The following is a 24370-nucleotide window of genomic DNA, read 5'->3' as shown; positions in this document are numbered from 1 at the left end:
CCCCTCACCTCAGTTCTGTGACTCACTGGTGTCCTGTCATACATACACACACACACAGCCCACACACATCTCTCCAACTAATTAGCCTTACGTACTTCCAAAATATACAAAAACCAACATGGAGGACATCTTAGCATGCAGTCATATTCAAAATTGCCAAACTGCTTTTGTTAATACATTAAAGACATTCCAAGATGCTTATTATACCTTTTAGTCTTGTGAGGTGAAAGGCAGGAGACAGGGAAATGTAAGCCTATTTTAGGCTTTTATTAAAAGCCATCCAAAGATTGGTCACTGGTTTAACATCTAGTACATCTAATGTGTGTGTGTGTGTGTGTGTGTGTGTGTGTGTGAGTGGGCATGTTTTTGTGATGTATCAGGACACAACTCTGTATAATGACATGGCTATGACACAGGTATTACAAGGAGAGGGTGACTTATGAGGACATAACCCATGTCCCCATTTTTCAAAACGCTTATAAATCATACAGAATGAGTTTTTTTTTTTTTTTTTTTTTTTTTTTTTTTCCTGTGAGGGTTAGGGTTAGGTGTAGGGTTGGTGTAGGGCGATAGAATATGTATTTCCACATTTGGATATTGTTAGTAGCGTAGCTGTCTGCATATAAACTGGGTGATTTGAACTAGATGGGTAGGGTATACACAAAGTTTAGGTGAAGGGTACCTCATCAAAATTGTTTGGTGGGAACAAACCTGCATCTCTTGAAAATCTTTTGTTTCATCTCTTTGAAAACACATCAAAACAATGTGTGTTTTGGGGTATTTAATTAAGCATGACCTAATGCACCATATGCCCACTGAACCATTAGTCATTAGCACTGGCACTCGCGCATCAGGAGATGGTCTGTGTCTGCGGTGCAGATGGCCAGACCTGCAGAGCACTCGGATGTGACCTGGAACGGTTCAGGCCAAGTGCAGGCTAGCTAACAGGGCATGAGCGAACGCAATGATCTCAGACCCAATAATTCAACGGGAGCCAGGTTTCAGGCAAAAGGTCTAACATTTCTAAAAGGGTCTTCAAGTGTAGCACATGCTGAGATTGTTGTAACTGGGAGGAAATACTAATTGAATGAGGATTTCTGTGTGAGTGAAAGTTAAGAAAAGGTTTAGATAGGCCCTCAAATTTACACTTGACAAGTGCAGCTTTCTTTCCTGAGTTCATTTTTTAAATTGAAAAAGGAACAAACAAACAAACAAACCCCCGTCACAGTTGTCATGAAGGGAAAAATTAGCTATATAGACCAAAATAATTTTTTGTACCAGACTGTAAACACATTTTTTTTCTGCTGTAAAGTAAACACGTGGGGTCTATGGGATTGACTCCCTTTTGGAGCAAGTCTCTAGCGACCAGTCGATGAATTGAGTCGTTTAATTCACTTCGTGTTGGTTTCAAGAGAGAATGGCAGTTTTAATTTTGTGGTAGCTCTGAAATTGTTTACTGTATCCACCTTATTTTAAATGTAAGAATGGGAGTTGCTTTTTGTAACTTAAGTATGTGAGGCTTACAGTGTCAGTTCTTTTAGCTGAAAAAAAGATATTATAAGCTGGTAATTGTTGTCATACAATTTTAATTCATTATCATAATCATAAACACAGTGGATTGTATGTATTGCACTTTGTTACTCTTATAATGTAGTTATTTAGCTACAGTGGCTAGTGAATCAGAAGTCACATTGGCACATTCAAAGAAAATAGCTTACTTCGGCATTGCAAAATACTGGTGTGAACTAAAAGGACCAGAACTTTCGCCCGGTCATTAGCAGCGCTAGACTACAGGAAAGGATGCTTGCATGGCTGCCGAGTGAAACTCTTCAGTTTTGCTAGCCTCCCATTCAAGTCAGGAATCAGGAGCACACAAGTGGGCCTGTTCAGTGGGGATGCACACTGCGGTGCAGACATGTTGAGGGGCGCGATGTGGAGTGTGGGGGCAAGGAGCATAACTGGGTGGGTTTGTTTGTTAGCACCCCTGACATTTACCAGGCTAGGACAGGAAAATGTCAGGTGAATGCGGGATGCTTTAGCTCTGGTTATTGATGCAGTTCTTGAAAAGCCTGGGCTATTGATCCACAGCCTCCTCACTCCAACCCATTCACTCTCCTCTCACCCTACCCCATCAATTGGACCTTTATGCTCTTTCTCTTGCTGCTCCTCCTCTCCCTGTCTTCTCCTGCCCTGTTGCAGAGCTACCGACACCTGTCAAAAATCAGATGTAATAGGTCTGAATAATGGATCTTATGCACATTCTGGCTGAAACAGTCCTGGGTTCTGCTGGTATATGTTCAAGCATGAGAAGATCAGCCCTGTCTTACACGAGTGGGCTAAATTATGTACGTTAAGGGCAAATGCTTTGAGCATTTGGGGGTTTTTGTGTGTTTCAACTTTGTCTTTAGGCATTTCTCTATATTTTGTGTTTGACTGAAATCTGGCCTGATTGCAAACCTTTGAGGGTCAATGATGTGACATTCCCCTTTCTGTGTTCATTTAAAGGAACAGTTTACCCCAAAATGAAACCACAGTCCATCCAAGATGTAGAAAAGTTTAATTATTAACCAGAACAGATTTGGAGAAATGTAGCATTACATCACTTGCTCACCAGTGGATCCTCTGCAGTGAATGGGTGCCGTCGGAATGAGAGTCCAAGCAGTTGATAAAAACAACACAATAATCCATAAGTATGACTCCAGTCCATCAATTTATATATTGTCAAGTGAAAAGAATGTGTGTTGTAATAAACAATCCATCAAGACATTTAAACTTTTGCTTCTGGCTAAAATACCATAGTGGGTTCCATCTTTATATTTTCTACGGTGAATGATATCTAATGTTAACAAATGGAACCATATTGTAATGTGTTACCTAAATGATTTTTACATTTATTTACATTATTTTATGCCTTCACATTATACTTTGTTTCTACAAGGGACACAAGTCATTTTATTAGTAGATCTGCATGAGAATCAGGAGAAAAGTCTCCATTTGCTCAAGATATCTAATAAGTGTAGAAACAATTTAGATCTCATTAGTGATTTTTCTTTCCTGCAGACAGGCTCCTTCCCTGGAACATTTTGTGTCGCCTTCAGTCAGCTGACTGAATGACTGAGCGGTGAAATGGAGCTGAAACACTAGCTGCACGGTTGAGGAAAAACTCAGCAAGCTACACCGTTCATCCTGTTGACATTGTGACAGGTGAAACTCTGGTGAAAAGTCCTGTTCACTTTGCATTTTTCAGATGCATGTGCAGTTTTGCCACTTGTCCCAAGAAATCTGATTCATGCAGTGAAGTGGTAAATGGGCTCTGTGCATGACGCATTCAGACATACAATGACAGCAGAGTGAAGCTCTTTTCAAAAACATTGGCAGCCTTTCACACATGCACATCATCCATCATCAGAGAACTGCAAGCAATCTCTCTCATGTGTAGACAGCCTTTATCTGTAAATCATTTTTGCAAGAATTTAAGAATCATTTCTGAATATTAAGTGATATAGTTTTTATTTTGCATACTGTATCTTGTAAGATCTTGTTTCATTTACAGTACTTATTGAATCCTCCTCTTTAGCCACCCATAACTGGTTGCTGTTTAGTCATTGGATGTTGTTGATAAGTCTTCATTGGACATTGTCTTTTTACTCATTGGTTGTTGTGGTCAGTCTTGTTTAATCATAGATTTTAGTTGATTTGTTTAGTTTACTCATTTGTGGTTGTTGGTCGGTCTTTTTTATGATGAACTGTTTTTGGTTAGTTTTGTATCATAATTGGTTTCTGTTGGTTTAAGGGTGGTTTCCCTACCGGGTTCAGTCTGTGATTGCCGAATGAATAAAGAAACATTAACAGCAGGATGGTATAAAACTGTACATTTAAAAAAATTACAATAAAAAAAATTAACAATTCATCTAACTCTCGCATGCTTTTTAAAACATTTTCCTCACTTGCCCGTTTGATCCTATTCCATCTCATCTTCTTCAAGCCATTTCTCCTGCAGTGGTACCTGCACACACTTACATCATCAACACTTCCCTCCACACTGGGTGTTTTCCCCTCATCATTTAGACAGGCACGTATAACTCCACTACTTAAGAAACCCAACCTCAACCCATCTCTTTTAGAGAACTACAGACCAGTTTCTCTTCTTCCTTTCATTGCAAAAATACTTGAAAGAGCTGTGTTCAAACAAGTCTCTACATTTCTCACACACAACAATCTCCTTGACAGCAACCAATCTGGCTTCAGAAGTGGACATTTAACTGAGACGGCCTTGCTCTCAGTTGTTGAAGCTCTAAGACTTGCAAGAGCAGAATCCAAATCTTCAGTACTTATCCTGCTTGATCTGTCCGCTGCTTTTGACATGTTTAATCACCAGGTCCAGATGCAAATGGCATCTCAGGAACCACACTTCAATGGTTTGAGTGTTACCTATCAGATAGGTCCTTCAAAGTATCTTGGAGAGGTGAGGTGTCCAAGTCTCAACATCTAACTACTGGAGTGCCTCAGGGCTCAGTTCTTGGACCTCTTCTCTTCTCTGTTTACATGGCATCATTAGGTTCTGTCATTCAGAAACATGGCTTTTCATACCACTGCTATGCTGATGACACTCAACTCTACCTCTCATTCCATCCTGATGATCCTATTAGTAGCTATTCGCATCTCAGCTTGTCTAACAGACATTTATTCCTGGATGATGGACCATCAACTTCAACTCAACCTTGCCAAGACAGAACTGTTTGTGATTCCAGCAAACCCATCGTTCCATCACAATTTCACCAAGTTAAGCACTTCAACCATAACTCCTTCAAAAACAACTAGAAGCCTTGGAGTTATGATTGATGATCAGCTGACTTTCTCAGACCACATTGCTAAAACTGTCTGATCCTGCAGATTTGCTTTATTCAACATCAAGAAGATCAAGCCCTTTCTTTCTGAACATGCTGCATAACTCCTTTTTCAAGCTCTTGTTCTGTCCAGGCTGGACTATTGCAATGCCCTCTTGGCAGGTCTTCCAGCCAATTCTATCAAACCTTTACAATTAATTCAGAACGCGGCAGCAAGATTAATTTTTAATGAGCCAAAAAGAATACGCGTCACACCTCTGTTTATCAATTTGCACTGGCTTCCAATAGCTGCTTGCATAAAATTCAATGCATTGATGTTTGCCTACAAAACTACCACTGGCTCTGCACCCATTTACCTAAATCTGTTACTTCAGACTTATGTGCCCTCTAGAAGCTTGCGTTCTGCAAGTGAACGTCGCTTGATTGTGCCATCCCAAAGAAGCACAAAGTCACTTTTACGGACTTTTAAATTAAATGTTCCCTCCTGGTGGAATGACCTTCCCAACTCAATCCGAGCAGCTGAGTCCTTAGCCATCTTCAAGAATCGGCTTAAAACACATCTCTTCCATCTTTATTTGACCCTCTAACTTTAACACTCAATATTCTAATTCTATTCTTGAAAGGTTTTTCTTTTCATTTATTATGCAATTATATATATGTGTGTATGTGTAAAGACCTCTTACTAGCTTGCTCTATTTTTTTTATTCTGTTTTCTTTTTATTTATTATATTATTTAAAATCCCATGCTACATGTACTGTGTTAACCTAACTGAGACTTGTTATAGCACTTATATATCATTGCTCTTTTTGTTGTTTTTGATTGCTTCCACTGTCTTCATCTCTAAGTCGCTTTGGATAAAAGCGTCTGCTAAATGAATAAATGTAAATGTAAATGTACATTTTGTGTCCATTTACACCCACTGCTACTTATACCAACGATGGAAATAAGTGCAGTTAGAATAGCCAAATATGTGTATTGTATTGCAATAGGTAGCATTTCAATGTTAATGTTGAATTGATACTAGTTAGCACATAATTTATAATTAAAATAGTTCAGAATCAGAATCAGAAAGAGCTTTATTGACAAGTGTGCTTACACACACAAGGATTTTGTCTTGGTGACAGAAGTGAATTCAGCAATTACTCCTTACTTAGAAGACATGTTAGGGTTCTTTAGGGATATAATGTTCCAACAAGCCTGCCTGATCAATTACCAAAGAAGAATGCCAAAATTATTCCTAAAAATAAAATTTTCTTATCAAAGTGATACAATTTTGTGTTGCAAAAATGAGTACACCCTCCTCAAAATTACTAAATAAAACAAACAACAACAAAAAATTGTATAGGTTTGAGGCTATTTTTGATCAACAGGTAAGTATACTGAACCAAAACTTTTAAAGACAAGTAATTTCCTGACAATTAAAAGTGTTCACTGAATCATACTCTGACTTAACGCTGGCTTCAGTGGATCCACTTGGGAGAAAACTGCAAGGTGATTTATCTATTAGCATAAAAAAGGAAAATGATACAAGAGGAATACAAAATTATTGTTTTAAGTGTGAAAATATAGCAGAAGTAGCACCGACATTCAAAAACAATGGACTTGTGACTAGGCTTCTGAAATAATCAGGTCCTCACTTTAAGTTTTATTTAGTGATGAGAGAAGTTTTGCTATAGAAAGAGCAGGAGAAATAACATGCAAGTGTCTCAGAGCCAGCAAAAGCTATGAAAAGAGTGACATTTTATCACACAGAGTATGACGCAGCCTGCAGAAGTGACATGCATGCTTGTTGTCACCACTAGAATTACCTAATGTAGCCAAAGCAAAATAAACTCATTTAACCTCTTCCAAAGCCCATATTTACACAATATAGCCTCTGGAACCATACTCTGGTCTCAAGAGACCAAGTCAATCATTTCGGATCCAAAAGCATCCAAAATGTTCTGGTACTGCTAAAGGAGGAGTACAGTGAGAAGTGCTTGGTACCCACAGTGATGTTCAGTGGTAGTAAAGCTTTTATTCAGGGATGAATGAGTGCTGAAGGTGTGAGGGAGCATGGATTCATACACTACTGTGTGATGTAATACAAAAACTTGAAATAGAAGACGCTACCCTCCCCTCATTCCCTGAATCACTCAATCTTAATGAGATTTCACTCAATCTCAATCTTAATCTCAATCTTCTTGTGTAGCTGTTGGGGATTCTGTAGAGACGAGCTGAGCAAAACTCCCCATTAAAGACCAGAGGGTTTAAGGAGGTTGTACTAGAGTTAAACAGGACAGATGTGAAAATTTGTCATGAAATTGTCAAGTCAAGTCACCTTTATTTATATAGCAGTTTAAACAAAATACATTGCGTCAAAGCAACTGAACAACATTCATTAGGAAAACAGTGTGTCAATAATGCACAATGGCAGTTAAAGGCAGTTCATCACTGAATTCAGTGATGTCATCTCAGTTCAGTTTAAATAGTGTCTGTGCAATAATTTGCAATCAAATTACTTGCCAAGAATGGTCAGAGCAGTATACTTTAAGTTCTGGAGGACATACTAAGTAATAGAATATTATACATTTTCTGAATTAAATATAAGGTGTTCTAATTTCCAAAATGCTTCATTTAAACAAAATTGGCTAATTTACTTACAGAAAATATTGGCATATATTTTGTTGTTTTTATTAAGTATATGCTTAATGTTTAAATTTTGCCATCTTTCCATGAATTATATTAATGATCATTTAGAAAATGATGAAAAATGCAATGTGGATAGATGTAAGATATATTAAAGGGTTAGTTCATCCAAAAATGAAAATTATGTCATTAATTACTCACCCTCATGTCGTTCCAAACCCGTAAGACCTCCGTTCATCTTCGTAACACAGTTTAAGATATTTTAGATTTAGTCCAAGAGCCATATGACATCGGAGGGTCAGTTAGAATGTTTTGAAGCATTGTTGATCCTCTGATGTCACATGGACTACCTTGATGATGTTTTTCTTACTTTTCTGGACATGGACAGTATACCGTACACACAGAGCTTCAATGGATGGACTGAGAGCTCTCGGACTAAATCTAAAATATCTTAAACTGTGTTGCGAAAATAAATGGAGATCTCACGGGTTTGGAACGACATGAGGGTGAGTCATTAATGACATAATTTTCATTTTTGTATGAACAAACCCTTTAACTCAATAATATACTTTTAAGAAATATAAGTGTAGATAGTTGGTTAGTGCACATGGGTAGTTTTATTGCACAGTGGGGAGAAAATTTAACTGTTCATGAGGTAGATGGCCTAAGGGAAGAAACTTTTCCTATGTATGGCTGTTTTGACCAGACGGCAACAGTTCAAAGAGGAAGTGTGCTGGGTGTAAGGGGTCCAGAATGGTTTTGCCGGTTCATTCGTTCACTCTGGATGAGTACTCGTGAGATCTTGTGGTGTGGGACAGTTGTTCCAGTGATTCGCTCACCAGTCCAGACTATCCGCTTTAGTCTTCTGAGGTCAGTTTTGGTAGCTGAGCCGAATCAGACAGTTAATGAAGTGCAGAGGACGGATTCAGTAATGGCCGAGTAGAACTGTATCAGCTGTTCCTGTCAGCTGTCGAAGGAAGTAACCTCTGCTGGGCCTTTTTGACAATAGAGTCAATGTGATTGTCCCACTTCAGGTCCTGAGAGATGGTGGTGCCCAGGAACCTGTTTAATAACAGTATTACATTATGGTTAATTTATGGTTAACTTAAATTGGTTACAAAAGAGACGAAGGACAGTAAAACATAAACAATTAATTGTACCCAGCATGTATGTAAAATGTAGCAAAGAAAGAGGGAACGCCAGCCAAGAAAAGAGACAGAGCAACAGTGACAATCTTCTTTGATCCCTTCCTTGACCATGTGACTAAAAACCAAATATGAGCCGTTCAAACTGACAAATCATCAAATTACAGCTTTCCCCACCGTGCCACAGGTGTGATAATTAGCAGACCCCCGATGGATACACATGTCGAACCTACAGGCCTTGATCACAATCAGTGCCTCTGTGGCTTCAATGATTCCAAATGTACCTTTTGTTATGGAGGATAGGTCTGGATAGATAGACGACCATTTTTTTTTTATCATAGATCAGTCTTGGAAGTTGTTGGACATAGTCTTGTTTAACTTATTGTTTATTGTCGGTCAGTCTGGTTTAATTATAGATTTTTGTTATTGTTTACTCATTGGTTGTTATTAGTCATCGATAATAATCTGCAACAAGCCATGAATTGGAAAGATTCTATTCATGGATTGTTGCTGGTTATTATTGTTTAGTCATTACCCAGATAGCACACATATGCCTGCAAGATGTCTGTTAAAGATCTCTTCATCTGAAAAGCATCTGCTGTGTACAAACATCTGATGAATGTCTTTAAAAATTTGAGTTTTACATTCATAAGATGTTTATGATACATTCTAAACCATAAACATCTTAAAGATATATTCTAAACTGATAGGAAACATCCTATGCATGTACTGCAGATGAGCAAACTGTCACAGTGTCTGGGTTGTGTTCCCTGGGTTTCCACTAGGTGTCCTCCTTTCCCACGGTGTCTGGCACTTTATTAACTGCCTGTTCCCTTATTTGGTCACCTTCCTCCTTGTTTGAGTTAATTGATTATTCCCCACCTGTCTCCAGTACCCTCATCACCTTCTGTGTATTTATACCCGGTCTGTCTGAGTATGTGTCACGTAGTCCTTGTCTATGTTTCATGCTTTCCGTAGTCTTGCACTTGCCGTGTGTTCTTGTCTGTTTCATGTTGTTTGGATACTCTGGTTTTGACCCTGCCTGGACTGTTTACTCCTTTTGATTTTCCCTTAAAATAAAACATCATACCTGCACTTGGATCTCTCCTTGTTTCCTGTATCACCGAACGTGACAGAAGGACTCCGTCACACACAAGATCCAGCGGTATGTCGATGAATGTTTCCTCCCCAGCCACCGAGCGGGAGAGAAGCAATCGGTTTGAGGAATCCTGCCTGGTCGTGTTTCGCGGGACCAGGGGATGTCGCCGAGGAGGAGGTGGGCGAGAGGAGGCTCAGCATTGCTCTCCACCATGGCCCCCCTTCGACTCGGGGCTCATGTGGGAGGGACCAGAGCCGCCGTCTCACCATGGTGGATGGAGAAAGCCAGCGCCACTGCCCATGATGGCCGCAGGTCCAGCGCCACAGCACAAGATGGCCGCCAACCCAGCGTAGCTGCGGTGCATGGCCACCAATCCCGCATCACAAGGCAAGATGGAAGCCAGCCTCACACCACCGTACAAGATGGCCGCCAGCTCAGCGCCCCGAGGCAATATGGCCACTAACCCAGCACCACGAAGCAAGACGGCCGCCAGCCCAGTGCCACAGCACAAGATGGCTGCCAACCCAGGGCCACGAGGCAATAAGGACGCCAGCACAATGCCACAGCACAAAGTGGTCACCAGTCCAGCGCCACGGTGCAAGATGGCTGCCAGCTCAGCGCCAACGCCCAAGATGGCCGCTGACACATTTCTTGATTACTTCGCTATGCTGTCAAAGATCCTAGAAATTCCCAAAATGGTTCATGTCATGGCTGCTGAGCCAGCGCCACAGCCCAAGATGGCTGCCAGCCCAGCGCCACAGCACCGGGTGGTCGCCAGCCCAGCACCACAGCACAAGATGGCCGTTTACCCAGCGCCAATGCCCAAGATGGCCACCGGTCCAGCGCCACAACCCAAGATGGCTGCCAGCCAAGTACCACAGCACAAGAGGGCCCCCTGTCCAGAGTCATGGCCCAAGATGGCTATTTGCCCAGCGCCGCTGCACAGGAGGACAGTTACAGCTGACCCTCCGGAGTCAAGTCAGGTTCCAGTTGACCCTCCGGAGTCGAGTCAGGTTCCAGTTGACCCTCCGGAGTCGAATCAGGTTCCGGTTGACCCTCCGGAGTCGAGTCAGGTTCCAGTTGACCCTCCAGGGTCGAGTCAGGTTCCAGTTGACCCTCCAGAGTCGACACAGTGGACTCTCCAGAGTCGAGTCAGGTTCCAGTGAACTCTCCAGAGTCAGGGCTCGTCACCGATGACCCTCCAGAGTCAGGGCTCGTCACCGATGACCCTCCAGAGTCAGGGCTCGTCACCGATGACCCTCCAGAGTCAGGGCTCGTCACCGATGACCCTCCAGAGTCAGGGCTAGTCACCGAAGACCCTCCAGAGTCAGGGCTAGTCACCGCTGATCTTCAAGGACTGAGTCAAGTCACCGGTGATCTTCAAGGAAAGAGTCAAGTCACCAGTGATCTTCAAGGACAGAGTCAAGTCACCACTGATCTTCAGGAACAAAGGCAAGTCACCATTGATCTTCATGAGCAAATACAAGTCACCAATGATCTTCATGTCACCAAGAATCTTCATGAGCAGTGTCGGGTCAGCACCGATCTTCTGGAGTGCGGTATGCACACCATGGGATTGCCAGATTGTCTTCCTCCCGATGGTCGGACCACACGGTTGTGGTGGTCTTCCGTTCTGCCCTGGAGGACTCAGGCTTCGACCACAAGAACGTGGTGGTTTTCTGCTCTGCCCTGGGGGACTCTCGCCTCAACCACAAGGATTTGGTGGTCTTCTCCTCCGCCCTGGGGGGCTTCATGTTGTTTTGCTCTTTGTTTTTGTGTTCACTCCTGTCCCTGTTCCCCTCTGTTAGTCTGAGCCTCCACCTGTCCGCCTCCCTCCTGGTTTCTGTTTTGTGTCTGTCGTGGAGTGTCTGGGAGCCGCTCCGTGGGGGGGGGGGGGTGCTGTCACAGTGTCTGGGTTGTGTTCCCTGGGTTTCCACTAGGTGTCCTCCTTTCCCACGGTGTCTGGCACTTAATTAACTGTCTGTTCCCTTATTTGGTCACCTTCCTCCTTTTTTTAGTTAATTGATTATTCCACCACCTGTCTCCAGTTCCCTCATCACCTTCTGTGTATTTATACCCGGTCTGTCTGAGTATGTGTCACAGAGTCCTTGTCTATGTTTCATGTTTTCCGTAATCTTGCCCTTGCCGTGTGTTCTTGTCTGTTTCATGTTGTTTGGATACTCTGGTTTTGACCCTGCCTGGACTGTTTACCCCTTTGGATTTTCCCTTAAAATAAAACATCATACCTGTACTTGGATCTCTCCTTGTTTCCTGATACAGATGCAGATGCAAATGTGTTTAGTAATTGGTTGTTGTTGCTCATTCTTGTTTAGTCATAGATTGTAGTTTGTTATTCTTGTTAAGTCATTTGTTGCTGTTCATTTAGTCTTATTATACAGTATCTTATATCCCTACATTATATTTATATAGCCCTCACATTGCCTTTGTAAATTAAGTGTACATTTTGTTCTTTCCTGACTGAGTTTTGAGAGTCTTTTACATTTATGTTCAGATTCCTTGGTCAAGCTTCGACTACCTACTGTTTTTTTTTGTTTTGTTTTGTTTACTACTTTATTATTCTCAATAACACTGTACACGGGTCTTTAGTTTCATCATAACATCAGTTTGTTATACAAACACTGACTGTGTGGACATAACTTGAATTTAAAGGCATAAAATCCTCAGATAATGTTAAAACAGAGAGAAAAAAGCTGTTTCTGTAACATTTTGTGCTGAGATGTGTTTTGAAGAATTAACTTTCACAAAGAAGCATAATGTGCTTTGCCGATGTGCAAAAGAATGTCTTTTTGTTGCTGTTAGTGATGTTTGCCACCAAATTTTATTCCTACTTTTACATAATTACCAGCTCCTGTTGAAGCCATTAAGCTTTGCAACGAATGGAAAGATGATTATAGTTGTAATTAGCTTCATGAGAGCAGTGAGCGGCAGAGAGAGATTACGCTCCATTCAAAGCACATTCTGGTGAACAATTCTAAAGGCACGCTTGCTTTAAAAAAGCATTTGATTCAAGAGTCATTGAGACGTGCTGTCATTTTCTGAAGAACCTGCAAATGTGCAAGAAAAAATAGTCACAGTATAGAGTCATCATAAGACAATAAGGCCATTAGAGAAAAATTTATTGACAGTCTCGAAGGGATGTTAAAGTTCTTTTTAGTTTCTTAATGACTATTCCTGTTTTTCTTCGGAATAAATGTCATTGTTGGGCAGATGTTTACATTATGACTTTGGAAACGTCATCAAAAATTCATTTGAAAAAAAAAAACATGAAATGAACTAGATAAATATCGACTCGACCGATATCGAGCTAAATATTGGCTAGTTTATAATGTTCACCAATAGCCAGATAGCTAAGACTAGTGTATAATAATGTCTATTGTTAGCCAAATAGATATAAGCCTAGGTCATAATATTTACCATGACTTGGCTAATGTAGCCAGTTTATAATGTTCATCAATAGCAACTATATAAGGCTAGTTCATAATGTATCCAATTGGCCAGTTAGCTATTGCAGCTAGTTTAAAATGTTCACCAATAGTCAAATAGATAATAGATAGTTTACATTGCTCACTAGCTATTTCCTAAATATCTGTTGGTGCTAGTTTATGTTCATGTTGACTTTCAGTATATCAAAAAGCCTATCTCAAACCATCACTGTATACCATTGTGTAGCTTCAGTACTTTCGTAAAGGGGTTTAACATGAAAATGAGTTTCACACTAATTTACGTTTTCAAAAGCAGATAGCATCTGTGAAACTATTGTGTTTGCGACTTTAGAGCAGCTGTAGCCATGTTCTGTACTTAATGTGTACATTAAACGCTAGAGCAGGTGTAGCAGTGTTGAGTAGCTGGTGTGTAAACAGAGCAGGTGAGCTGCTCTCGGCGTATAAGTAGCTCTGAGCAGATTGCGCAGATATGGCAACTTCAAGCAGCAGCTGCCCCTTTCATACTGATATAGGACCTGCTGCTGAGATTTTATATTCAAAATCCATACCTGAAGAAGTAAAAATGAGATTTTGTAGATTTCAGTGTAATGTAAACAGCTTTCACAGCTCAGTGGTCCAGAGAGAGGTGGAGAGCAGGGAGACGGGGTGCATTTACAGATGGTGTGGATGAGTAAACCATAAAGAACATATTGAGCAAACAGAATGGCAAAAGCAGACATGAAAGAAACATAGAGCTGAGAAGGCAGATTACGCTCGTCAACATGTAATGGACTGGAGCCAAGGAGGTGGGATGGCATCTGCGACTAACTTTGAAATTTGTGCATAAATGTGTTTCCCATCAGTCCTTTTACTGTACTGTGCAGTAATACACTGCTTTCTGTGCAACAAAGATTTGAAGTTCACAAAATGCATGTCATTTTGACCCATAAGTGATTCCTAAATGCTTATAATATTTTCAAACAAGATTGATTAGATGATGTGCTTTTTAAAGAAGGCATTTCGACTTCAAAAAAAAAAAAGGTTGACTTTATTTCTTTTAATTGTGACTACATCTGACAATTGCAACTTTATTTTTATTTTACAATTGTGAATTTACTTCTTATAATTGTGACATTATTTCTCATAATTGCAGCTTTATTTCCAACTTGTTCTTATGGGGAACTATAGCTATTAATTTCCTATGAATTTTTTCGAAAATTTATTTTTATTTTTTTAGAAAAATGCATGAAAGTCAACACCTAAATCTAGCCCTCATTGGGGCATATATATATATATATGAATAAAAAAGTATAAAACTGCTAATCAGATCAGATCAACAAGTGATATTTCAACATTTTTATGTTGCATTGAATAACTAGATACATATTCAAATATATAGCATAGAAATTCATGTATCTATGTATTTGGTATCAGTGTACTAGGACTATCATGACAAGTGTGGCTTCTCAGGATAACTTTTTTTATTATATCTGTCAGGTAGTAGGGACATTTTTAGCTTGAAGCACCTTTAAGTAACTGAATGTCTGCAGTTTTTACAGAATGTATTTTACAGCCTGTTTTACATAACAATACAGTGAACCGTCTAGTGGTGTAGTTGTATCATTACACTCTGTTTAAGGAGGCAGTTTAATTTTCTCAGATACTGGGCCAGTGAGTCCCATTTACCTCCTGTTGACCACAACGTCTCAGTTCTGTTATTATGGCTAAATATAATTTTCTCCTCTGAGCACATAGGCTCTTAATGTGTCCAAGCTTCTCACATGAAAACATCGTAATTGAGCTTTAGATAAGAAATGAGAGAGAAATGTGGCCCAAGATTGTGCCTTCCAATAAATATAGAGTGACTCCATGGTGTTGAGCTTTAGAAGATGATCCATGCTCAAGATCACACATAATCAATCCCTGAGAGTTGCTGACACAGCACACCCTGTCTCCATCCCTGCCTAGACAGGTGCCCGTTGGCAACTATCCCAATCGGTATATAGTGGTGTCTTTAATACAGGATGAGAAGAAAAATAGGGCTAGATTAGCAGTCTGTATGTATGCTGGAATAACTATCCACTTCTAGTTATCATGTACTACTGATTACTAAACCACATAAACCCTAATAAACACTAAGGAACACATGATAGGTAAAAATTGTTAGCCTGAATGCACTGTGAGTCGCTTTTGATAAAAGCATCTGCTAATGCAGAAATATATATATATATATATATATATATATATATATATAATATTAGTGAATTTTTTTTATTAATTAATTAATTTTCACGTCTCTGAGCAACACACAGTTGTGGTATTTTAATCAGGAATGAAACTGAAATTGTATCGGTTAAGTGACTGATTCAAATGACTAAGAAAGACAGTGGCTGCGCATGAAAGCTTGGGCAGCTGACTAGTGACCTCATCATAAGGCAGTGACTTTGCAGGCAGCACTTGCACATGACTGATTGATTAACAAAAGAAAATATATCTGATCTACAGCAAAATAAAGAGATATTTTGTAATAACTGAGTGAATAAGTGAATATATAATTACTACAATACTAATTTCTCCCTGGAAATTACATCAAAAGTGTAAAAAGTCGGCCAATACAGACATTTATATTAAGTGAATGATACAGATGACCAATGATTTAGCTGCTAGCTAATTGATTGAATCGAGTGAGTTAATCATTCAAATGACTCCCTAATAAAGATAAGCACTTTTACTGCCACCTTCTAGTAATGATGTACCCTGGAAAAAAATAAATAAATAAAAATAATAATAATAAAATACACACAGATTATTACACAAACTTACATTCTGTCTGGAAAAAACACAGACAAGTGAAGATTCAGTGAGACATTCTAGCAGTGTGTGTGTGTATGTGTGAGATTGTGTGTTCCTCCCCAACACAACACTGGTTTGAAGAGAATTTATCCATAATGGATATGTGATTTCAATCTGTTTAACTGATTCCTCCCCTTGTTTTCTCTTTTTCTGTTTCTCCTCTGTGATTACTGTTATTTTCATCTGAAATGTAAATAGTTCTCTGTATATTCCAGCTTTATACTATATCTGCCTTCCTTCTCTTCTGCATCTGCACCTCTGCAGGTACATCAGAACAATGTATCTTGGCATCCAGAGCCGCAGACAAAAGGAGAACCAGCGACGCTTCTACTGGGCCATGATGTATGAGTATGCTGATGTCAACATGCTCCGTCTACTGGAGACATTTCTGGAAAGCGCACCACAGCTGGTTCTCCAGCTCTGCATCATGATTCAGAAGAACCGGGCCGAAACTCTGCAGTGTAAGGAGTGCCTCTAGGCTTTGTACTGAAACCGCTGACATTTTGAACAGTACTGCTTATGTTTGTCAGTGATAAATGTTTTTTGGATGTGTACATGTTACTGAGATAACTCTGAAACCTTGGTAAAAAAAAAATGTGATGCAATGTATACCTTTCATAAGATGTATTTACTCATGTTTTCATATTTTGTGATTGTGGTGAAGTATAATGCAATTATAAGTTAATAATTACAGTAGCGAATTTTGTTTCTAATTGACTTGGTAACTTTTCACATGCATTGCATGCTTATGATTATAAATACTGCTGAAAATATACCTTTATTTTTTATGAGTGCAAATTAAGGCTCTTTAACAACATGTTGCATGGCTACTATTCACAGTTAGGTTAGCTTTTCAAGTGACAACAGTATATGCCCAACCTGATCTCACAGTTTTGTGTTGTAATAATTCATCAACACATCCAAAGGACCATCTTAATCTTTCAGAAAACTGGACACATCATGGCAAATCCATATTGTGTTTCTGAAAAAAAAAAGGCTGACTTTGTGGATGAATCTAAGAATAAGGCCCTCCCTGGCTGAGACTTTTTGAATGATCAACTGTGTTTGTGGGCAGCATGATTTTTTCTGCTGTGCAGCAGATATTCTGAGCTGTGAAACCATTTCTTACCTCTGAGGTGACAGCTCTGCCAGCAGTGCAGATGCCTTTATGAACACGAAGTCTGAGCTCAGCAGGATGAATTGTAAACATCCTAGAAAAAAGACATAAAGAACAAGACAAGAGGTGTGTTTTGGAAATTGTCTCCAACAAATGGTAGGCAGGTGTTATAGAAATAATAAGACAATTGTTGTTGCTGTTTGTTTGTATTAGCGTGCTTTTCATTAGCATTATTGGATGCAGATAGTTTATGTTATTCATCACAGTACACATATATTGCATTGTGGTTTTTGTTCAAAAATTTGGTGTCAGTAAAGGTTTTTTTATGCTCAACTAGACTGCATTTATGTAATGCAAAATAGAGTTAAAACAGTAATATTGTAAAATATTACTAAATTTTAAAATAACTTTTTTTTTTTAAACATTTAAAATGTTATTTATTATTGTGATGGCTAAGCTTTTTTTAGCAGTCATTAATCTTCAGTGTCACATGATTTTCTGCTTATTATATCTATATTGAAAAGTTTTGATGCTTAATAATTTTTGTGGAAACTGTGATAAAATTTTTGTTAGAATTCTTTGATGAATAGATTATTCAAAAGAACTTAATTTATTTTAAATATAAATCTTTAGTAACATTATACATTTATTTACTATCACATGTGATCAATTTAATGCTGAATAAAAGTGTTAACTTCTTTGAGAAAAAAAAAAATCTTACTGACCCCATTGTTTATTTTTCATTATATTGTAATTCAATAATTGTAATATTATTTATCATTGATAAATATTGTGTGCTTATTTAGTATTATCAATACTATTATTATTTATATATTTATTTATATTATATCTTATTTTTTAAAGATATTCATATTAATTCCAAATATTAATAAGCAATGACATTTATCTATTTAATAAGAATAATTGTATGTCTCTCTGTCATCCAGGTGTGTCAGCGATTGCGTCTCTTCTCTCTCTTTCCTGGGTTCTGGCCTCGTACCACAAGCTTCTGCGCGATTCTCGTGATGACCAAAAGAGCATGAGCTACAGGGGAGCAGTGGTGCATCTTCTATGGCGTTTCTTCACCATTTCTTCTCGGGCGCTATCTTTCGCCCTCTTTGCCTCAGTTTTCCACATCTACTTTGGCATTTTTGTGGTGCTGCACTGGTGTGCCATGGCCTTCTGGGTAATTCACGGAGGCACCGACTTCTGTATGTCCAAGTGGGAGGAGGTGCTATTCAACATGTTGGTAGGCGTAGTCTACGTCTTCTGCTGGTTTAACGTCAAGGAGGGACGGACCCGATACCGCATGGTAGTTTATTATTTGCTGGTGCTAGTGGAAAATACCATCCTTACAGCTCTGTGGTACACCTACAGAGACCCGGTCACTACCGACTCCTACGCTGCATCCGCCCTCTGCGGCGTCTTCCTGTGCTTTGCTTCCGGAGTGGCCTGCATGGTTCTTTACTACGGGGTCCTGCATCCTATGGGGCCCCGGATGAGGGTGCTGGCCAGTTCCTGCTGTGCTGAGCTGCTTTGGGGCCTCCCTTTACCACCTGAGGCTGAGCCCATGGCTCCCACTCCAGGGCATCGGGGCTCCCAAGCCACCCCGACCAGGGGTATGGCTTCAGGGGACTACGGCGAGCCGGAGGAGGCTGCCACAGACACTTGTCTACCGGTGTTCCAGGTGCGGTCCACAGAACCCACAGATGCGATGGGTCGGCCAATCCCCCCCGAGGGGCCCCTCATCAAGATCGACATGCCCAGGAAGCGCTACCCAGCCTGGGATGCTCACTTTGTAGACCGACGTTTGCGGCGAACCATAAACATCCTCCAGTACATCAGCCCCAACGCGGTGGGCATCAGGTACAGGGATGGACCCCTCCTTTACGAGTTGCTTCAGTACGAGTCCTCCCTGTGAAGGCATGCAATGCTGTTCTTTCTCTAATTTCATGCCCTCTCTGGTTCTCCACTTCCCTTGGTGCTTTTTTCTTCAGAGTTTTTATTTAGTTGTACTCTCAAGCTATAAGAGTTCATCTAAAAGAGTCTAAACAGAGAATATTCAACATATATTTTGACTAACACAGTGTAAAGTTGGAGAACAAATAGTTCGAAATACAACATTCCCTAGTTTGGGTTACTATGGTGTGGATGTTCAGCTAATGTGTATGTTTGATGGTGTTTGTGGCCCTGTTGCCTCTGTCAAGTGCATGATGGGAATGATGGAGGAACATATTCTTTAGCATCCTCATTCTGATTTCGCTTTTACCATTTTGTGCCTACGTTTTTCCCAAACAGTTGTGGTGACGACTGATCTTCAAGATGGCAAGTGAGTCAATATCAGCTAGACACTAAAAAGCACATTTGATTTTCAGAAAAAGCACATGATGCCCCACTCATTTTCTCTTGTGATAACGGGGAAAAGACTCAAATTGCGCCAAAAAGATACAATCGCTTTTTTCAAGCAAAATGCAATGATGTCATTGGTGTAAAATTTTGGTGTTGGCCTACCATATAACACTGCCGCCGCAATTTTGATCCTCAAGGTCCTTAATATTTATCTTAAAATGTCTTTTCCTACTGAATCTCACTAGTGATGTGATATCTACAGCTCTGTAATCTGAGGGAGCTGAATATATGATTTTTTTACCATCTATAAAATGTGAAAATGCACTTTAAGACCACAAGATTGAATGAATGGGACATATTTTCTTACACTACTGTATTCACTATTGTTCAAAAGTTTGGGCTTAGTATGATTTTTTTTTTTTTAAGTGAAAAGGTTAAAAAAAAATATTTATCAAGACCGACAATAAACAGTAACTTTTCTATTTCTATTTTTTTTAATTTTTATTCACCCATTCATCTATTCTTCAATATCCTAAAATTTTTTATCAAGGTTTCCACACAAACATGTAAGTAGCATAAATGTTTTCGACATTGATAATAATAAGAAATGTTTCTTGAGTACCAATTACAGCATATTAGAATGATTTCTGAAGGATCATGTGACACTAAAGACTGGAGTAATGGCTGCTATATAATGGCAAATATTATATTAAAATAGAACAGTTCTTTGTTATCTGTATTAAATTGCAATGATATTTCACATTATTACCATTTATACTGTATTTTTCATCAAATAAATGTAGCTTCATTGATCTAAAGATATAATCTTACCAAACCCAAACTTTTGACAGTAGTGCATTATTTTTTTTTATTACATATGGTCCACTGATATATATATATATATGTGTGTGTGTGTGTGTGTGTATTTGTGCAACTGATGAAAGCTCGACAGAATAAATAGACACATAAAACAAAATACCAATACTCTGTTAAACAAATATTTTTTAAAGTGCTTTTTGTGATTTAACAAGTATGTAAATGTATTGGTTTTATTCAAGAAAAAAATATTAATTAATATGTCTAAACTAACCTCAATAAAATATGTTACATTGGCAAAGTTATTTTTAAGGTTTAGATTGTGGGTTAGAAAACAAATCTTTAAGGTAACAATTGCTTGTTACAATTTTTACCGTGTAATAATGAACATAAATGTTTGCAGGGTGTGGTGCTTAACTCTAACCTTTAGTAATCCTCCATCATTCCCTGTACAAAATTGCATTTTTCTATCCACCTAAACCATTTCTTCAGAAAAAGGCTAACAGATTTTCGAAAGGTGAAAGACGTGTAAATGGTATACCATTCACATTCAAAATGTACTATAATCATTTTTTATAAAACAAAAAGGTCCTTTATTTGAATTGTGCAATATTTTTTTTTAAATGTACTATGAAATCATTGGAGAAAAAGGTGTTGCTTCTGCCTGAAATTAGCTAAGTTTATACACCATCAACAAATGCATGCTGAGGTTGTGCATATTGAGGATTGACTGGGTTGCCAGGTGCCAACCAACAATCGAATTTGTTAGATATTTTAATTAAAAGTCCCATTTTATATGTTTGTTTTTTTCTCATTATCCTATATATGGTGCACTTAAAACAGAACAAACCTGAGGGTTTCCTCTACAAAAAGCCAATCCTGAAGTAATTTTCCCCAGATTTCATCAATTCAATTGAGAATGAATGAATTGCTCTGTGAAGGCTGAGGTCATTTTTGTTACTAAAAACAACGCTTTGTTTAGCATCCAGGTGAGATAAGTGCAGACATTAACATGGGATGCCAACTTTCACCGCATGGGCTGCTACAAACTCCATTTGTGCCTGCTGAAATTTTCCAAGCAGACTTCAGATTGGTTGTAGTGGATGAGGTGGAGGGATTTTTTTGCCAGGGATGGAAAAGAGAATGAGGATAGACAATAGCTATCAGTGAGTGTGTGCATTCTGTGTATGTATGCGTGACTTTGGTTTGTAGGTCTTACCTCTTCAGCTCCATCCTTGGTTGCTGCTCTGACCCCTCCACCCCTCTCATGCGAGTGTTATCTGGGATATTCGGATGCAAAGACTATGTTTCAAGATAACAACTTGGATTTATACCATGGCCAAGGGGAATGGGGGACGGACAGGCGATTTCATGCAATTCTTATTCCAAAACATCAATATTCCGTAACCCTCACAATATCAGGTTTTCCGTTTAAGCTACAGAAAGTTCAGTTTCCTTTCCTTGTTCCCTACCAGTGCCAAAAAAAGTCACTGAGATTCCACTTCTGTAGGTGCTTGGCACATTGATGCACTGTTGTTTGCTGGGATATCACCAACCCTGTTACATAACGATGTGTACGACTACTGCTCATTTTGACGGTTGCGTGACTCGGCTGCCTGGCATCCCATGATACGTTCATAGTCCAGTTACAGAATTGGTAACTAATAACGCACTTGAGGTAAGACAGTCCAGGTGATATTTTCAACTACACTGTGATATTTTCTTCTATTATTCCACTTGCATGATGTGTAGTGACCAACATCGCCACGTTTGTTCAGATGTCAGGATTGGCAACAGATCCAACCCTGTACAGTACGCATATAATTCCAAATTGATTTGTTTTAGATTATTGCCTTACAAGTCAAAGAAGTTACACATCAGATTAATTGATATTGAAGTAATGCCACCATTTGTACACGTTGGGAGTGGGATGGCTAAGTGGGACCAGTCTCTAATATCTGATTCCTCTTGTGGTGCCTTGTCTTTATGGGTGCTTCTGTGTGGCCATGGCAGCCAGTGCAGCAAACAACAATGCCAGTGTCTCTGTCTCCATTCATATTTCATATTTCAGTATTGTAACAAGCCAGTCAATTATGCCCTGCATGCACACAGGAAGTCCTCTCCAGGTAAATCTTTGCAAAATAAAATTATCTGTTTATTTCAACTCAAAGGCAATACTTAACATCTACTTGAATGTTGGGTTCCACATTTTTCCTGAAGACGAAACACACAGACCGGTTGCATTCGACTATTTCCAAGGGTTTTGTTTATGATCGGATGCGAAAAAGCAATGAGAGTTGGTTTGTTTGGGTAGCTCCTAAATGACAGTTATGATGAAGTTAGCAATTAATTTCATGATTGTTAATGTACTTCTGTCTATGCCTTCCTCTGTCTTGCAAAACGAATGAGCTGTAGTGCCAACAAGTTAATCTTTCTCTCTGTCGTTTGTCTTGTGAACAAAAAATGTCTAGCCAAATGGATTTATGCCTGCAAACAAACAAAAAAAAAAAACAGAAGAAGAAAAAAGAAAAGAAAAAATGTGTGTAGACCAATAAGAACAGAAGAAGTGGGGTACGTAAATATGGTGCTCACTGGGTCAAATATTTAAACTTAAATCTGAGATGGCATTGGACACATTTTTAAAGGCCTCTAGTGCCGAACCATCTTTAGATTGCTTCTACATCCTTTGGATTCTTAGCATGCCCACAATATGCATCCTATTGTGACCCCTCCAACACACGTGCATGTTTTCTTCAATGAAACATCCCAGCCATCGCTCCAGGGTTCTCTAAGAGCATCTACATGCTCATCAAATCCAGTTCTGTACAGTGGTTTTGCAATGATTGGTATTGATGTAGAGCCAAAAGTTCTAATGGCGAAACAACCACAAAACGGTGCATTTTTGTTTCTTGATCTGGTGCTTATCAACATATTCTAAAGGTGCTACCACGAATGTGGACTGCAGGACCCCTGTTGTGGCTCACTAAGCAAGGCCACCGTCCAATAGACCTGCCTCTTTAGGCTCACGGACACTTTCCTCTCTGGAAGAACAAGCACCTCAACACAGTTTACAGCCAAACATCTCTCTTTGAAATATGGTGCCACTTATTATGTTTCAGGCTGTGCACCGAAGCATTGGTGCAGCAAATATGTTTATTTTCTACTTCTACCCCGAATTTCTGTTTATTTTGATGTATATTTGTTTTTAAAAGATATGTTTAGGTGTTAAGAATCTGCACTAGGATTTCTCTTAAAAGAGAGAGAGAAAAATGCATCATTTTGACATTCATCTACAGGCCTAAAAGTACTACTGGTAAAAAGGGATTGCTAAACATATAGAAGGTGATTGCTGTGTTGTATATTCCTGTCATCTTTATGTCCTAAACCTATGTGTATTTCTTCTGTTATTGTAGATCTGGCTGTATATTTTGTTGGGAAATGATCTTAATAATGATTATGGTTGTCAGATGAATGGGTGCTGATTTTAGAGTTGTTATCCATGCTGTTGGACACGGGTAAATTACCTGTAAAACAGATTGTGTTAGATTGTCTTTGTGATTTTCACATGGAGTGTTAAAGAAAGAAGGCACAAAGTTATTAAGCAAATTATTTGCTTCTGTCTGTAACATTTCTTTTTTCTTAACTGACTGACTGTACTCATTACTTATGTTGAGGGAAAAAAAAAGATTTATTTGATGTTGTCAAATACAAATGAAAGTAAATTGTTTTGTTTGATTGCCATTATTTGAGAACAAATCTGATGTCTAGTAATGAATTAAAACTTATTTTGAGGGGGGAAATATGACTAATACTGGCAACATATGGTGCTACGGTTGTTTTTTTAAATTTTGGTCTTAGGTGAAAAAGGGAATATCATATTGACAAAAAAAATATGTTGAGCCTTACTGTAGACCTATATACGAGACTGTTCATCACTGGAGACTGGAAAAATAAGTATAGTATTTAAAAAAGTGAGTACTTATATACAAAACTGTATGCTTTATGTTTATGCAGAATTTGCCCAATGACAGATCAAAGTGGTTATATACTAATGTATATGTTCAGATGTGTA

The 24370-nt window shown here is 39.0% G+C and overlaps 1 protein-coding gene across 1 annotated transcript; it reads left to right on the top strand.

Annotated features, from left to right (window-relative positions):
- Positions 1-16081: 16081 nt before the first annotated feature.
- On the top strand, positions 16082-24189 carry LOC113063305 (XK-related protein 6). The gene is made up of 2 exons (XM_026233595.1): positions 16082-16477; positions 18081-24189. The coding sequence occupies exons 1-2, from the start codon at positions 16294-16296 to the stop codon at positions 19052-19054; spliced, it is 1158 nt and encodes a 385-aa protein (XP_026089380.1). The 5' UTR covers positions 16082-16293; the 3' UTR covers positions 19055-24189.
- The last annotated feature ends 181 nt before the right edge of the window (positions 24190-24370 follow it).

The sequence above is a fragment of the Carassius auratus genome, chromosome 45 (assembly GCF_003368295.1).
Source record: "Carassius auratus strain Wakin chromosome 45, ASM336829v1, whole genome shotgun sequence".
In the NCBI taxonomy this organism is placed as follows: domain Eukaryota; kingdom Metazoa; phylum Chordata; class Actinopteri; order Cypriniformes; family Cyprinidae; genus Carassius; species Carassius auratus.
This window is presented reverse-complemented; position numbering and strand designations above follow the sequence as displayed.

Coding starts and splice junctions, on each gene's coding strand:
- LOC113063305 (XM_026233595.1), top strand. CDS start 16,294: ATGTATCTTGGCATCCAGAGCCGCAGACAAAAGGAGAACCAGCGACGC. Junction 16,478..18,080: donor CCGGGCCGAAACTCTGCAGT/GTAAGGAGTGCC, acceptor TCTGTCATCCAG/GTGTGTCAGCGATTGCGTCT.